General features: G+C 37.4%; 1 protein-coding gene across 1 annotated transcript; it reads right to left on the bottom strand.

The window, feature by feature from the left end:
- Window positions 1-71: 71 nt before the first annotated feature.
- LOC129884127 (uncharacterized) lies at window positions 72-14,801 on the bottom strand. Its single transcript, XM_055958475.1, has 16 exons — window positions 14,591-14,801; window positions 13,820-14,377; window positions 12,351-12,480; window positions 12,071-12,272; window positions 11,790-11,876; window positions 11,558-11,617; window positions 11,374-11,460; window positions 4,515-4,586; window positions 4,374-4,429; window positions 3,136-3,221; window positions 2,571-2,661; window positions 2,324-2,481; window positions 2,092-2,183; window positions 1,221-1,295; window positions 705-778; window positions 72-505 (listed from the first exon to the last, which is right to left on the bottom strand). The coding sequence occupies exons 1-16, from the start codon at window positions 14,799-14,801 to the stop codon at window positions 430-432; spliced, it is 2,115 nt and encodes a 704-aa protein (XP_055814450.1). The 3' UTR covers window positions 72-429.
- Between the last annotated feature and the right edge of the window lie 1,968 nt (window positions 14,802-16,769).

Raw genomic sequence — 16,769 nt, 5'->3', positions numbered from 1 at the left:
GCATTCAACTTTGGGTGTGTAGTTGTCAAAAGCATTTTGCATTTTAACTTTTGAAAATGTTTATTTCAGTTTATCAAAGTTGTAAGAATTTCATTGCTGAAAACTAATCCCATAAACTCAATAATACAAATGTGTTGCTTTCACAATTACTTCTGTATTTTACCAGCTAACATAATAACCTAGCTAACCTAGATAATGAATTGTATCCTATCAAAGTTTTTTTGAGATAGCTCACCTACATAATACATGTACATTACAATGATAAAACATATATTCCTCTCACCATCTACACTGCCAAGCGCTGTGCAAGATCATGAAAGTAGCTCGACAATATGATGGATTCAACGGCACACTTCCTTCGTTATTGATGCCAAATGAAAAATGTAATTTGGATATGATACGAAACTACATAAAGAAAAGGCTGCAATTTTATACACATCCTTGGTCCACCATACCATGGGCGATCGTTAGGAAAGCAGAGATCACTGCTCCATGGATCAATGCCCTGCAAATATTAGGAGACAACAACCTATTGAATTGAGCACATTTGAATAAAGAAATATTAACTCAGGCAACACCTATCACGGGAACAATTTCTTTCTAACCGTTTAATATGATTATTTTATGCATCTATTTACTAAATCAGCAAGAATGTGTTTAACTGCCCATGCTCATCTTTTATGGTGTTAGTTTTCGAAACTTACTCTGGACTTTCCTTTTGATAACCGAAATCAGTTGCTGCTTTTAGGGCTCTCTGGTAAGTCTGTTTCATAGCCTCCTGCAGAAAGCAAGAGATCCAACTTCACTGTAACTAGGTATGACATTTGCATCAAAATTTTAAACAGACAATAGAAGCACCTGCAGGAAAAATGATGCTGCTAGCCTGCTACTATATAGAACCTCATCTTGAGACAATTAGTGTTGGCTTACAGAATATTTTTAAGGTCAAAAAGCATGATAAAATACAGAATGAAGATGACTAACACGGGGTTATTCTTACGAAATTGACTCCAGCAAATGTTAATTTTGTTGGCTAGTGCACAAGTAGGAAAAGCATAACAAGTTTATTTAATTGGCACTTGCTCCAACTACATATATTTGATTGTCTCTTAGAACTGAGAAGTTTTATCACATTGGAACCACTAACCATTGCCCTCTCCCCTCATAACCAAAAGGAAAAGGAAAAAAACTCAGTACTGCATCAAGATTTAAGCGTTAACCTGTAATTTAGACTCAAAATCCTCTGGAGACCAGTTCAAATTGCACTCTTTTAATTCAAGTTCTCCTGCAACAACCTGCAATGGATAGTCAGAACTTTTATCAATCTAAGGAATGGACACAATCAAGTTGCAGCAAAGTCTCTCCACAACAGAAGAAAATATGGGAAACCAAGTCACATATATTATGAGCATGGCTAGATATAATGTTGATACAAATTGGTGCTTCGTGGTTGTAGCACTAACTTTCTTGCTAAACTTCTGCCTAATACAAGCTTCATAAAACTACTACTTCACAAGCTCTATCTCATAAAGGAAAAGTTAAAATAAGACGCCAATAAAGGAAAAGTTAATAAAGTAAAAAGAAGACAATGGAAGAAATTGGATGAATCTTTTGAGGACATCAAAAATGTGATAGCCCTCACGGAAAGACAGTGAACTGCACGACAGACTCCAAAATCTTTCCAGAGTAAACATAAAACTGGGATCAGATGAAGAGAATGTGGCTTCCTTCTCCCATTTCCATCATGATTTCACAGGAATGAACCTTTTTCTTCCCTGATACCAAGATGTTTCATCCTTAGCCTTCCCAATACAATCCAACAAGGTCGATATTAGAGTTTGAACTTACCTACTTTGGCATTATATCTTGCCCATGTTGGAAGATCCAATGCCAGTATTAGTGCCACGTGGAATCATAAACTTACTTTGAACTAAAGCAAAAGATAGTAAAATGCCATAATGCTAAATCTTCAAATCCTTATATACATAAACAAAATGCCTTCTGAAGAAGTTTCAGGTAGTGCTTGCTATTTTTCAACAAATGAGATACACATATCATGAACAGAGAGTAATCGAGAACATAAGATCCTACCCCTCCCACACCAGCAGCCATAGAAGGAGCAACTAGGACATTAGCCTTTCTCAAAACATCAACTGCTTCAGCGGTACATGGCATATTGGAGCCTACAAATGAAAGGGGCAATACAGTTAAAAGTGGTAAAACCAAAACACACCAATTACACCACTCATTAATCATTATACAGGTAGGATCATGGCCAATAATCACAAACAAGTGAGAATTATAACAGGATTTTGACCAATACCTTCTACGAGTATACGGCAACCAGAGTTAACTATGTTAATGGCGTCAGATTGATTAATTTCATTCTGTGAGGCACAGGGAAATGCAACATCACACCTTTCACTCCAAGGCTTAGCTTCATCATAGTACTTTGAGCGAGCATAAGTCTTTGAGTAGTCTCTGCAAAAATTACTTATAAGTATGCCATTTGTTCAAAACTTTATAGGTTTATGTCTGCACAGCTATTGTGAAAACAAAAGAAAAAAAACCTTAAGCTTCTCTGCTGAGCTTTGATATCCCTCAGGAAAGATATCTTCAAGAAATCAAATCCATCATCATCCACCAGATAACCCTTTGCATCTGTAAAATCGTAATTTGCAAACTTAGTGATTTAAGTATCGTATTGTATCTGCACCATATAAGTGGCGTAATGTTCTGATTCTCACCCTCCAGAAGAGAATCTATTCCAAGCATAGACTGATTGCTCAGTAATCGCTAAATGGTAAGCTCTAAGCCAAGCAATAATATTCAATTGAATAAGGTAGGTTGCAAACTGTACCAATTGATATTGGAATACAGATTTTTGATAAAATACCTCTCAGTCAGAGGCGGATCTATCCTTAAAGTATGTGAACTAGTAGATTTTACTCAAACATTGTATTTGTACTAAGAACATCACTAAATACCTATAAATGTTTAACCGTGAACTCAACTGTTATTGTATATTAAATTGAAGTTGTTATAGGAAGACATAAACTTCAAATATTGGATCCGCCGCTGCTCTCAGTAGTCAGTGCAAGCTGAAAATATTTCAAAAGAAATCAGAAAGTTTACCAGATACGGTAATGGGAACGGCCCCATAAGCAATAAGCTTCTCTAGGACATGCATCGCAATCTTTCCAGAACCACTAACTGCACACCTGAACATAAAGACAAGGGTAAACCAGAGGAATTTATTACGAAGCCACACATTCCTCCAAGAGAGAAGGGACAAAGACAAAGAGAAGAATACGTTTTGTGAACAATCTCAATTTTTAGGCTTTACTGTGGGTGTTCTTCCCATCATGTTTAATCTCTTTTTGATTGTTTCATCCCAAAACGAAGTGGCCAAACAGATTTTTCATTGGCTAAATTGAAATTGTTCCAATGACTGTGCTCTCAACTATTGACTTCATCCTACTCAATCTACAAAACCTTTTGCCTCAGCACAATAAAACACATAAGCAGTAGGAATTATTAATCAACTTCATCACCGAAATCACAGACGGAGAACTGACGTCAGGATAACAAGTAATAACACAGTTACCATGTGCTATATCATTTGTAGCTATGAAGCTCAAATCATATATTTATCAATGATAATCATAAGAGGTAAGAAATTCAGACTTAAAAGGTTATAATATGGGAGGAAACCGCTAATGAACATTAGAGTACTTTGACGCCAAGGTGCAATAGAAACAGCCACACAATAATTCTCATACATCAGCAAATATCAAGAGCAAACAGCTTTTCCTTTTCTACTTACCTGCCTATGCAAAATTGCAAATAGTTTCGAAGTCCATAATATATATGTCTTGAAGGGGCCAGGTTATGATGACCTAATAAAGTGCTCCCTATGGTGTGGATACTTAAACTATTAATAAGGGTGTTAATAAAGTGCTCCCTATGGCCAGGTTCGAAGTCCAAAATGCTGGCTTTTAATATCCATTTAAATGGACCTCTATGTATTCCAGACTTTGATGAATGTGATTGTGAAACCATCTAGCTTTCAGACTGGACGATCCATACATGAACTCAAGCTGAAGGCTGTAAATTATGACCAATGGAGTGGGGCGGTATAAATATCTACATGCTACCCAATCATGTCTTCTGACAAGGATCTCCATGAACTTCTAGCAGGCTTACCATTTTTCAGCTGCACCCATGATGTAAGTATGCTTATAATAGCAAACAGATCCACTGATATTGCCGTTAATGAAGATCAGTAAAATAAGCCCCAAACATTAGGCTATTTTTCTCTTATATTTCTGATTTCACACACAAGGAAATCCGTCGTTTGAAAGGGATGGTACCTCAATCCTTTTAGTTCTTTGTTCATGTCTGCAAGTATAAGCTGTGCAAAGAAAACCTGAAAGTTGCAAGTCAAATTAGTTGGCAGGAACGAAACAAGTATTTAACAAAGCAAAACAAACAGAGAAAAAAAGAGACTTCACCAATCCGTAGCCAGTAGCCTCAGTTCGAAGACTGGAGCCTGACCAATTTACTCTAGGTCCTGTGAAACTTCCCTGCATAACATGAAATGTGTAGCAATTTAATAATTCATAACTGAAAAGGAAAGAGAGAGAAGAAAGGGAAAGGAGAATGTTTATAATCATTTGGATGATACACATTATTCAGTCAAAGGGAAAAGGTCTAAAGTAAACTTATTCAAAGCCACCAAATCTGGCGTTTCAGGCATGAAGAAATGTTTATCGAGAAAAGGTAAGTGTATTAATAAATATAGCACCAAGAAGGTGCTGTCAAAAGTACTTACAAATTATCCCTTTCTATTCCTAAAGTGATTCTATAAGTTCTACCACTACTTCAGCATCATTAACATAAGTCTATTTAGATCAAAAAATAAAGAAAATGTAAACAGTTCATTTTGATCCTGCCAATGAACTCATAAAGAAATGTTGATCATCTAGTCTCAACATCTCAGCAACGTCAAGGGCTTCAGGACTATGCTTCATCATCTATATGATTGACACAGCTGTTAACAGGTGTTACAATGACCGTATAGGCAATTAGAGACGTGTATAGAAACAAACAAACAAACAAGAAAATGAAAAAGTAACACTGGTCATATGGAAATGATTTATCTAGAAGAGTTAAAAACCCAACGGAAAGGACTAAGACCGCTGCATAACTGTTACCCGTATCTTTACTCATTGCAAGGACAGCCAAACAACTTCCATATACATACTTGCAAACCAATACGTATACAAGCATTTTATGTGACACGGTTTGTTACATCAAGGATAATAAGCTAGATCTACCTGTTCATCGATAATAAAGTGCCACATCATTGTTTTAAAATTCTTAGCAGATGTGAATCATTATTGTTGTAAGTGAGTCAAACATTAAGTGAATCACAAGAATCGGCAACAACAACAACAAAAGCATACCCAGTATAGTCCCACATAGTGGGGTACAAGAATCGGCAACTGGAGTAATTATTCGTTTTTCAAATGTAAATGAAGCACTAAAACCATAAAATAGAAAAAGTTGGTTAACAACTTTCTGTAACTCACCAAACTATCGAAGCAGCTCGAAAAGGAGACCACCAAGTGCCTGGTGGACTCACTATGGGAATGCATGCACATTAGAATTATCAATTGACTAGCTGATAAGATGTTCCTCATCAGATTAACAGCAAAGCCATCTATAATTAGTGGTCTTAGTTGAAAAGTATCAGAACCTTTTCCATGAACTGTTAGTCCTTCAACCCAATGAGATCATACGAGAATAGGTAATCCAGTTAAGAGAGCTTTCTTTGGACGCCCTGGAGGGGGGGGGGGGGCATTTCCAGGTAAAAACTGTGTAGTCCCCCTCAAAAGTAAGGCAATTACAAATTGGGATCCTATCTACTTAGATACTTACAAACTGTCTAGAACATCAAATATATCTTCAGTTTGTACCAAGTACTAACAATTCCTGTTTACACTAAAAAAGAATAGAAGGCTAACCAATTCATCTTGAACTTCTGAATGTTGCATTGCTTGTCCTCAAAACATCTCTGATTCCTTTCAGCACAAACAAACCACCAACATGTTGGGACAATCTTCCATCTCTCTTCCTTGTTAGCTGCATTGCTATCACTATTCCAGCATTTTAAAACCTCCATTATGCTTCTGGCCATCACCCACATAATTTTCCTCAGATTGATAAAAATATTTCACAATTGATCTGTCCATTATACAATGCAAAAAAAGATGGAAAATTGTCTCTGCCTTTTCACCACAAGGGTAGCATCTGGAGCATAGTTGAAGTCCTCTTGATCAAATTTTCAAAAGTCAGAACTGTTTCTTTGCCCAAGACTCAAGTAAAGCAGGCTACACTGTATGGGATTTTACCTTTCCCAATCTTCTTCCATGGCCAACAACCCACCTGATTGTTGGATGAGTTGAGGTCATTGTAAGCAGAATTGACAGATAGAAATTTCCTTGACTGTCACTCTGCCAGGCCAACTTGTCTCCTCTTCTGAAATACCAATACCATTGAACTAGGAGAGTGTTGTAGAATTCAACTATTCTTTCCAGCCCCCAGTAATTTAAAAATCTTCTAAAATTGAGATTCCATCCTTGTCCTGTCCACATGTCAGCCACTGATGCTGCTTGTTGCTGGCATAAGTTGTACAGTTACTGGAAAAAGTTGTTTCAATGTAGCTTGACCAATCCAGTTGTCATTCCAAAAGGACACTTTCATACCATTCCTAACTTTGAAACCCACTCTTGACTGAAATAATGTCCACAGGTTTCTGATACATCTCCAGCTGTTACACCCATATGGAGTGATCACTTTTTTGTTGTCCAGTTGCCCTCTTCCCCATATCTTACTTTGATGACTTCTTTCCATAGCTAGTCTTCTGTAGTAAACTTCCACACCCACTTCATCATCAAGCTTTTGTTATGTATCCTCAAATTTCTGACTCTCATCCCTCCTCCTATCTTGCTATTTGTCATATGTTCCCTTTTTTTTTGAAACTGGTAACATCGTATATTCCTCAAAAGACGGTACTAAAACTGCACGGGTCAATATTTACAACATGTACTTCAAATCCTATTATCTTTTCCTAAATTGAGTCTAGTACATCAATAGTGGAGATAGTATCATTTGAGTATAACTGATTACACATAGTAGCATAAGACAATTTAGTTTGACTTTTCGCATACTATTCTCTATGCTATCAAAAGCTCTAGAGTTCCTCTCCTTCCATATTGCCCACCATTTACCAGCAGGGACAATTCTCCATCTGTCTCTGTTCTTGAACGACTTTCCTGCTTCCTTCCGACTCTAGATTGCTTCTGTGATCTTGGCAGTTATGGTCCATGACATACCTTTAAGATTTAGGAATGTTCTCCATTAACTTCCATGGTTGGCCAGTGATCTTGCAGAAGACCTGATTAACTATTTCAGCAGTTTTCCCACAAAAGAAACATCTAGAACATAATAGTATCCCCCTTCTTGTTAAGTTGTCTCGAGTCAGTACAACTTCTTCGGCTAACAACCAGACGAACCAGGCCACTTTGAGTGGGATTTTGGACTTCCAGGTACCTCTCCATGGCCGGTGACTTTGGGGCTGATTGAGATGGTTCAGCCAGTTGTATGCACAACTCACCTTACAACTGCCCTTCTAATTGCCTTTCCACCACAAAATGTATTGACCCCCCTCCGGTCCATTAAATTGCCAATGATATTGAAAAGATCTGCCACCCTCTGAATCTCCCACTCATTTAATCGTCTTCTAAAGATAAAGTTCCACCCTTGACGAGTTCAGTGACCTACTATGGTCTAATGTTGATGGGATACTAGAAAGTATATATCAGGAAACAGAACCTCTAGCCAAACATCCTTCCAGAATTCTGTTTTCTCTCCATTCCCTGCTTTGATCTTTGTCTTAGCCTTAAACTCAAGCCACAGAGATCTGATGGATCTCCATACACTGATGACTGACCCCATATGGTGTGGTCACATCTTTGGTTATCCAGTTGTCTTCCTCTACATATTTTGTGCCTTAATGACTTCCTTCCAGCAGGTTAGTTCTTCATTATTGAACTTCCACAGCCATTTCATCTTAAGGGCTTTACTCTGATTCATCAAGTTTTTTATTCCGGTACATCCATGCTTCTTTCCCTCTATCACAGCTTCCCATTTAATCAAATTGTAGCATTTTCTCTCACTATTTCCTTGCCAGAGGATTTTTCTTCTGATTTTATCCAACCTATTGATAACCCTCTGAGGAATTGGGAATACTGACATCATATAGGTTGGTAGTGAATTAAGAACAGAATTAAATAAGGTCAACCTGCCACACCTAGAGATAGATTGGAATTTCCATCTTGGAACCTTCATTTCACATTTCTCAACCACATTGTTCCAGATTTCATATGACTGAGATTTAGCTCCCAAAGACATCCAAGATATGATGTAGGCAATGCTAGACTTTCCCCTCCCAGAACAGCATGTAAGGCTTCCATGTCATGCCGGAAGATGTTCCCATTTAACTAGATGGATTTTCCTCTAGTCCCCATTGCCATGCCAGAAGAAGTTCCTCCTTAAAGCATCAAACCTTTTTATCACATTGACAGGAGCAGGAAATATAGACATCATATATATAGGTAGAGCATCAAGCACACTGTCAATCAAAGTTAATCTTTCCCCATAGTCATGTATTAGACACTGTCTCAAATTTGAAATAGGATTTAGTGTGTTCCCGGTCTCCACATTGTAGCAACAATGGTGAATGATTTGAAGTCATCCTATGAGTAATAGACTGCCTTCTATTTCTGAAGTTTGTATCCCATTCTTCTGACACTAAGAATTTGTCCAGTCTTGCAGCTATTGCTTGTCTATCCCCTTGCTTCTAGGTGAAGACCACCTGTTAAGTCCAAGTCCACCATTTTCATATCCTCAATAAATTTAGAGAAATCTGTCGTTGATTTGCTAATTCTGCTGCAACTTTTCTTCTCTGATGAACAACTAACTGTGTTAAAATCTCCACACGACCCAAGGTCCTGTGAATAAATCCCCGGTTGCTCCACATTTCCCACCATGTCTCCTTCCTTCAATTCCTATCATTAAGTGCACATACACCAATCACGTGCAAGGAGAAGTCCTAGTTCTTACCAGTAAATTTGCAGGATACCATGTAAAAGCCAAAACTGTTGATTTCCCCTTCCCAGTCTCTGTTATCCCACATTAGGATAATGCCTCCCCTAGCTCCACTTGCCTCCAATTGAGAAAAACCAACCCATCTGTTCCCCCACAATTCTTTTACTGTCTCCCCAATTCCCCCCTCCACTTTAGTTTCCTCTAAACACATCACATCTGCTTCCCAAGAAGGAATTAGATTTTTGACAAATCCTGAAAGTATCCACGGTGGCATACCTCCATTAAAGTCGATGGGTTTCAATGGAAAATCAAAAAGATGTATATCACGGAAGAAGTATCCAAATTCAAGCCCAAGAGGAAGAAAATTGGGGCCACATGGAGCCCCAAAAGGAAGCCCAAAAGAGCTGATTTTGTATGCCACATGGAGGCCCAAATGAACTGCCACATGGAGGCCAAAGGAGTCCAAAAAAGCTGCTTTTTGCATGCCCAACAAGGCGCTGATTTAAATGTCAAAGTGCTGAAGAATCAAGCCCAAAAAGGTTGATTCTCACGACCAAAAAGTTGCTCAACTAGGACGTGTGATTTCGGAGCAAACAAAGTGAAATATTTCCCTATTTTTTGCTAATTAATTTTGGAAGTATTTTTACAGCTTTCTTAGTTTAAAGATTCCTAATAATTCAAAAGTTTCTATGTTTAAAATTTCCTACTTAGGTTGTAATAGGTTTCAAATCTCATGCTATTTGGGATAGGTTTTCCCAATATATAGGGACGGTTTTTTGTTATCTAATTAATATTATTTGAGAGGTTCCTCTTCTTTACATCTTTGTGTATGGTGACTATGAATTTATCTTTCAACCTTATAAGAACGATTCTTTAAGAGGTAAGATTAATTCTTAACTTGGTATCTTTGGTTTCTATTAAAGTAAATTAAAGAAGGTAATTAGTCTTACACTAATTGTTGTCTCTAATTTCTCTAATTTCTTCAAAATAGGGATCTAGATCACTTTTGATCTAAGTTCTTAATTTATTCTATTAGTATCACAATTAGCTTTAATCCATTTTTTTAATACTAAGATAAATTAGGGTTCTTAGCACTTGATTACGAAATTTGGGGATTTTATTCTCAAATTTCGCCTATCTTTAATTTCTTGTCTTTAATCTTACTATTTCCGCTTCTGCATTATTTTCTTGTTTATTCAAGTGACTAGATTCTTATCAAATCCCCTCTTCTTTATAGTTTAACTATATTAATCTTCCATCATTGATCAAGTATGGCTAAATATCTCCCATACTTCTAGTGGTTACTCATGAATCTGTTTCCCATCTTTAGAAGTTTCAATTCATTTACCCCATTCTATTTATTGACTGTTTGCTCCTGTTGCTTGTCTATATTCTGTTGCTTCTTGACATCGGGATTTAAAACCTGCATTGTAATAAATCCTATCTTCCACCATTATGATATTCCGGCCGAACTACCGTAAAAGTTGTAAAAATGAAATCAAGCTAGAAAGGCCTAACCTCGAAAAGTGTGCCTGAGAGCATTTTATCTAGGAAGGTTGTCTTTGGTTTTGCAGATTTGAACATAGCATCATGATGCTAACTTAACACATAAACAAATAACATAATGATATGTACTCGTTTGTGTCCTGCCTCTAGGGCTTAGGTCTAGTGGTAAGAGTGCAATGTGTGATGTGTCAGTTAGGCGCACGTCACAGATTCAAACCTTATTAAAGACACAAACATCATATTTAAGTGGAGAATGTTAGAGGGGAGGGCCGATTATCGACTAGTTTAGAACTGTGCGTTACTGGCTCTCGGGGACTTTACAGTTGAAAAATGAAAAAAGAATCCTCTCATGTCCTCCTCCTCCATCTTTAACAGCAGATGAGAATAATAATACAGTCCAAAATAAATCTAGATGGCATTCTCTCCTCTCTTTTGTTTCTTCTATTTTTTGCTTTTTTTGAGTTAAAATATCTGATCATTAAGCTTAGCATAATGTTCTGCTGTCACCCCATGAAATTCAGCAAACTTCATATATGTGATAATTAGCCTCTTGATTCTCGTATACGTTTAAGGAAATTAGCTTGTCTGGACTTGATACAATTCTTGTCCATTGCCACACTAGATGCAGGAAAAGAAAGAAATTGGAGGACCAGAAGGATCAGATCTCAATATCAGAAAATTAACCATCTTCACCTGTGAATGACCTGCCAGTCGGCGATATTGTCCATGCAAAAAGCCCATTTCTCTAGTACCAACACCCATCTCCTCCGAAGGAAGATCCTACATGATCAGACAATAAATCAAACTACAGAAATTAGATCTGATTTGACAGGAAAACTGAAAGCGAAAACAGACGTAGACATTGGTCTTTAGCTACCTTTTCAGGACCCAAATAACGATACAGTTCATTCATAAAACTCTGACAAAATCGCATGACCTACAGTGAAGAAGGCAGACAATAGAAGAAGATTTAAAAACGACAAAAAAAAAAAACTACTACTACTACGCCACGATGCAATAAAAACTTTGGGGACCATTCTAGAAGAAAGTCCAACGCTTGAAAATAAACTTATGACTAGAAATCAACAAGGTTAAAGATAAACATATACCTCACTATCACTTTTGCTTTTAGGATCAAAATCACTTCCACCTGAAGAACCCCCAAGTCGGTAAGGCGACAAGGCATTTTTCAAAGTCTACCAGACGAGAGCAAATCAAACATTATGAGAAGCAGCATACTTTCTCAACTCAACTTCACATTACACCTTCATTAAAAAGATTAGATGGGAAAAAGATACAGCAACTGCTTCTACTCTTTAGAGCAATTATACACACATTATAAGTGTTCAGAAGTAAAATTAAAAGACTAAGATAGATGGCAGAAAATCACCTGTCCAAAGCTAAGAAATTTGGCAATACTCAAGTTCATTGATGGATGGAACCGGAGACCACCCCTGCATGGACCTAGAGTCTGATTAAAATGAACCCGAAACCCACGGTTCACATGCGTCTCACCCCTATCATCAACCCACGGCACTCGAAAAATAATTGTGCGCTCAGGTTCTAATAATCGCTCCATGGTGCTTACATAACTAACACATAGTAAAGTTTCCCTTATCAGAGTTGTAATGATTACTCTTCATACATATGGTTTACATCAAGACACTTACCTTGAGTTTTTTGAAATGACTCTTTCTAAAGCATGAATCGCTTCTTGAACAGACTGTATGAACTCTAGTTCATGGGGATCCCTTTTCAGTGCAGCTTCAATAATTGATCCAGCCGTTTTTGACATAAGAGCTTTTTAGAGATTTCAACAGCAATGAAGAAGTTAGAGAAGAATCTCTGTCTCTTGGAACAAAACCCCACACTCACACAAAAGAAACAAGAATGATTTGTGAAATGACAATATATTCTTGAGTGAAAATATATGAGTGTGAACTTTGAAGATTAGAACAAATTGATTTCAGTGGTTATTGTTTTTCTTTTACAAAACATAGCACAAAGAATTAAACGAAGCTGGCCCCATGATGCGAAACTACACTAGTCACAAATTTACAACCCCATCCCATCAATATAGAATAGAAGATCAAAAGCAACTCTCGACCCAGCCATACTTAACATTGCACAAATACTTCTCAACATAAGAGTCAATGTAGTATATTAATTAATTTGTTTCCCTGTTCAATAGTTATACAAATTCATGCAAGCATACTGGATAAAGCCAGTTCTAGGAACATCTGAACTTTCCCATAAGTGAAAGATATAGTCTTCCAAAGGGATATAACAAGAATAAAATGAAAAAGACTTATATGGGAAGATACTCATGTACTCAAAGCAAAATGCTTATTGTATTTATTTAGTTGTCTCAATCAGGCTCCTGTAACTAGTTGTGTTCAATTTTTGGATTGTGTCTGCTCCTTATTCATAAAAGTTTTTTTGTGTATATGAGCAGGCACTATCTCTCTTTCTTGTAATCTTTTGCTTCCATCATCTGGATGCTTTTTAATGAATTACCCTTACATCATTGAAAAAGGCTTATGTGGGAAGATGCCCCTCGGAGATTGGCCTAGTGGTAACAGTGCAGTGTGTGATGTGTGGGTTAGGCACATATCATGGGTTTGAACCTGTGCAAAAGCCCAGTATTTAAGTGAAGGATAGAGGAGTAGGCCATTATCCATCACGCTTTGAACCGTGCACCATTGGCCCCTGGGATTTCTCAATTATAAAAAAAAATGGAAAAAAAAATTTATGTTGAAAGATTTACAAGCTCTTGCTTAGATATTAACAAAATAGCTCTACTCTTAGCACTGACATCAAACCCATATATTTCAATTTAAGTAGGGGGAAGGTTGGAGTCTATGAACTCCTCTAGGAAAAAAGAAAAGAATTATGATCACTACAAATACGGCTTCTGCATCAGTGGAAATTTTGAACCATGTATAATAGATGACTTTCTGAAGCTATCATCAATGTACCAAAAGAGGAGGTCCGCAGTAAAGAGTTATCATGTTTTTGAAAAGGTGTTGATAAGTTAAATAAACAATGCTTAGAAGTCTCATACAATTTTTAAGATAAAAACAGACGTGAAAAGGACAAGGTGGATACAACCACCAAGAAAACTAAAAAAAGAAATTACCTTTAACAAATAAAGGTTTGTCAACAACAATCTTATCTTTGGATGCCATTTGGAGACGAAGAGCTTCTTTGTGAAGTAGACTATTATTATGCTCCTCCAGAGCGCTCATCTGCATGTTTCGGCTGCCTTCATTTCCATATGGATTCCTCCTATGCTTCCTACCATATTCTCTGCAAACAGAACAGAATATCCTTGCTGTGCCATCTTTCACATCAACATATGCCCATTTATACGTATCTGCCCACTCCTCTCTCCATCTTTTAATGACCTTCTTTTTCTTTTTCGCTGGTTGGGTCTTCAACAAGTCCTGATTTCCACCGGAAGCCTGATGAATCATCATCTGCTTGCTCTCATCATGGTCTTCGACTGCAGATTCTTGTGGTGGAACATTAATCAAAGTATTATTACTAAATGAAGGGTCATCATCCCCAGGTCCTATTTCCAAATCAATCTCTTCTCCTATCTCTCTCACTACAAGATGATGCCTCTGAGCCTGATGGATCAAGTTCATGTCATCCATTGTAGAATTCATCCCACCCCCACCAGTTGGAAGTAGCACTCAGCATGACAATTTATATACAGTATGATTCGGCCAGCTTGCTGCAAACATAATACACACTAATAAATCTACTTGATTAAATTTCAAAATGTTCCAATAGCAGTGCACATTAAGAGTTGAACAGTTAATCATAAATCGAAAAGCATAATGATTTTTCTTCTCCATGTTCAGGGTACAGAATTTCGGAGGCTAAGTGTTTGCGTATCTCCTACCTCTATTTACTGTCAGATCAGGCTCTACAATCCCCGTTAGGTAAAATAAGAAAGAAAAGAGGAGCACAAGGAAGAAGGAGAAACCAGTTGGCTTGAGACTATCAACAAAGCATTCTGCATGATCTACCAACTTTATAAATGCACTAGCAAATCCTAGAAAAATCGATTTACAGTAGTAAAATACACTCAAAATTTGTAATGGAGTAAACATCGAGTATTCTTATTCATGAAAAGGAATTGTATTGCACATATACTACTTCCAAAAATTTCCTAGTAACTATTGACTTGAGACAAAGTGTCCTCATGAGTAGTATGAGAAGCTAAATGTAGTAAAAAGGATTTAAAATTAAACAGACAACGAAGAACAAGGAGGGAAGAGTTAAATAGAAAATCATAGCTTGGTCAATACAAGAAATTGAGGTGCAAGTGAGGGAAAAGGAAGCATTTCCGAGGTAAATGCATATCTCATAACCTGTAATAATAGCTTGAGAATGATCACTCTACAACAGGAGGAGGCTGCTGGAGGTCACTCTAAGGCAAGAAAGAGGAAAGGGGAGACAAAATTAAAGAAATTGATTACTGATTTAAATCAAGACAAGGGAGAAGGCAGGTTGAGCGGCAGGAACCACAAATCCTATTCCAGATGAAAGTTAAAATACTTAGCTAGAATGTCAGGGGGCTGATCTAGGGAAGAAGAGGGAAACCGTCAAATCATTATTATAAAGAAGTGGAGGGCAGACATAGTTTGTTTACAAGAAACAAAAATTGACGACTGGGCCCAACAATTAGTAGGGTCTATTTGTGTGATAGATGGGCTAGCAGGGGGATTTGCAAGCAACGGAACCAGTGGGGAGATTATCATTCTTTGGGATAGGAGAATTTGGAGAAGTGTGAACATACAACAGGGAATCTATTCTGCTTCAGTTATTCTTGAAAGCCTTCAAGAACAATTTAGATGGTGTTTTACTGGGGTTTACAGACGTCATTCAGCTACAGCAAAAGAGGATTTATTGTATGAAATTGAAGAGGTAAGAGGGCTTTGGGATGGAAATTGTGTGATAGGGGGGGTTTTATGTATGCAGTTATGCCCATGAAAAATCCAATTGTCAGAGAATAACCAACGCCGTGAAGTTTGTCCCAGATACTATCTTAGATTTGAACCAGCTGGATTTACCCCTCCATGGTGCCCAATTCACATGGTCCAAGAATTTAGAACATATCCAAGCTTCCAAAATTGATAGATTCTTAATTCACCGGAATGAAATGATAGCTTCAAGCCTATCAAACAAGTCGCCCCTCCCAGAATGGAATCAGATCATAAACCTTTGCTACTTGAATGTGGGGATTGGGATTCTAACTCCTCATACTTCAAATTCGAAATATGTTTGCTTTTTACAAAGATCAAATTCGAAAATATGTGGTTATTGACAGCGGGGTTTTTGGATTAATGGTGGGATTGTGGTCCATGGCAGTCCCGATTACACTAGTTCAGAATTAAGAAATCTGAAGAAAGACATCTTTTGTTTGGAATAGAGAAGTGTTTGGCAAGCTTGAGAATCAAAGAAGCAAAGCTTTAGAGGAACTCACGATACTGGAGCAATTCACAGAGGGCAGAGTTCAAACTCAGGCAGAACAATCTCAAATTTTCAACTTGCAAACACAGATTCAACAGCTAACAAAAATTGAGGAGCCCTCTTGGAGACAAGAGTCCAGGTGCCAGTGGCTGAAAGATGGAGACAGGAATACAAAATACTTGCAGAAGGTGGATAATGCACATAGAAGGCACAATTGCATTAATAGACTTCAGTTTGGGAAAGAAATTCCAAAAGACAAGGAGGAAATTGAAAAGGAGATTTTGAGCTTCTACCAGCAGTTTTATACAAAGAATGAACCTTAGAGACCGACAACCTGTTTTGAGAATCTTGCTAGAATCACAGATGCGGATAAAATTTGACTGGAAAAGGAGTTTGAAGAGGAGGAATTCTATGATACCATCAAAATGTGCACTGCCGACAAAGCCCCTGGAACTGATGGATTCACTATGGCCTTCTTTCAAGAGGCTTGGGAAATAATTAAAAAGGAGGTCATTGAGGCTATGATTCATTTTCACCACAACTGTCATATGGTTAAATATGTTAATACCTCATTCATTGCTTTGATTCCTAAAAAGATTGGGGCA

The sequence above is a fragment of the Solanum dulcamara genome, chromosome 4 (genome assembly GCF_947179165.1).
Source record: "Solanum dulcamara chromosome 4, daSolDulc1.2, whole genome shotgun sequence".
Lineage (NCBI taxonomy): Eukaryota > Viridiplantae > Streptophyta > Magnoliopsida > Solanales > Solanaceae > Solanum > Solanum dulcamara.
The sequence above is the reverse complement of the archived record's forward strand: the minus strand, read 5'-3'. Positions and strand labels throughout refer to the sequence as shown.

Excerpts from the sequence above, each read along its gene's own strand:
- LOC129884127 (XM_055958475.1), bottom strand. The coding sequence starts at position 14,801 with ATGTTTACTCCATTACAAATTTTGAGTGTATTTTACTACTGTAAATCG. Across the intron at positions 2,184-2,323 it reads TTGCCGTATACTCGTAGAAG|GCTCCAATATGCCATGTACC; the intron begins GTATTGGTCAAA and ends TTTCATTTGTAG. Across the intron at positions 1,296-2,091 it reads TGGCTGCTGGTGTGGGAGGG|GTTGTTGCAGGAGAACTTGA; the intron begins GTAGGATCTTAT and ends TATCCATTGCAG.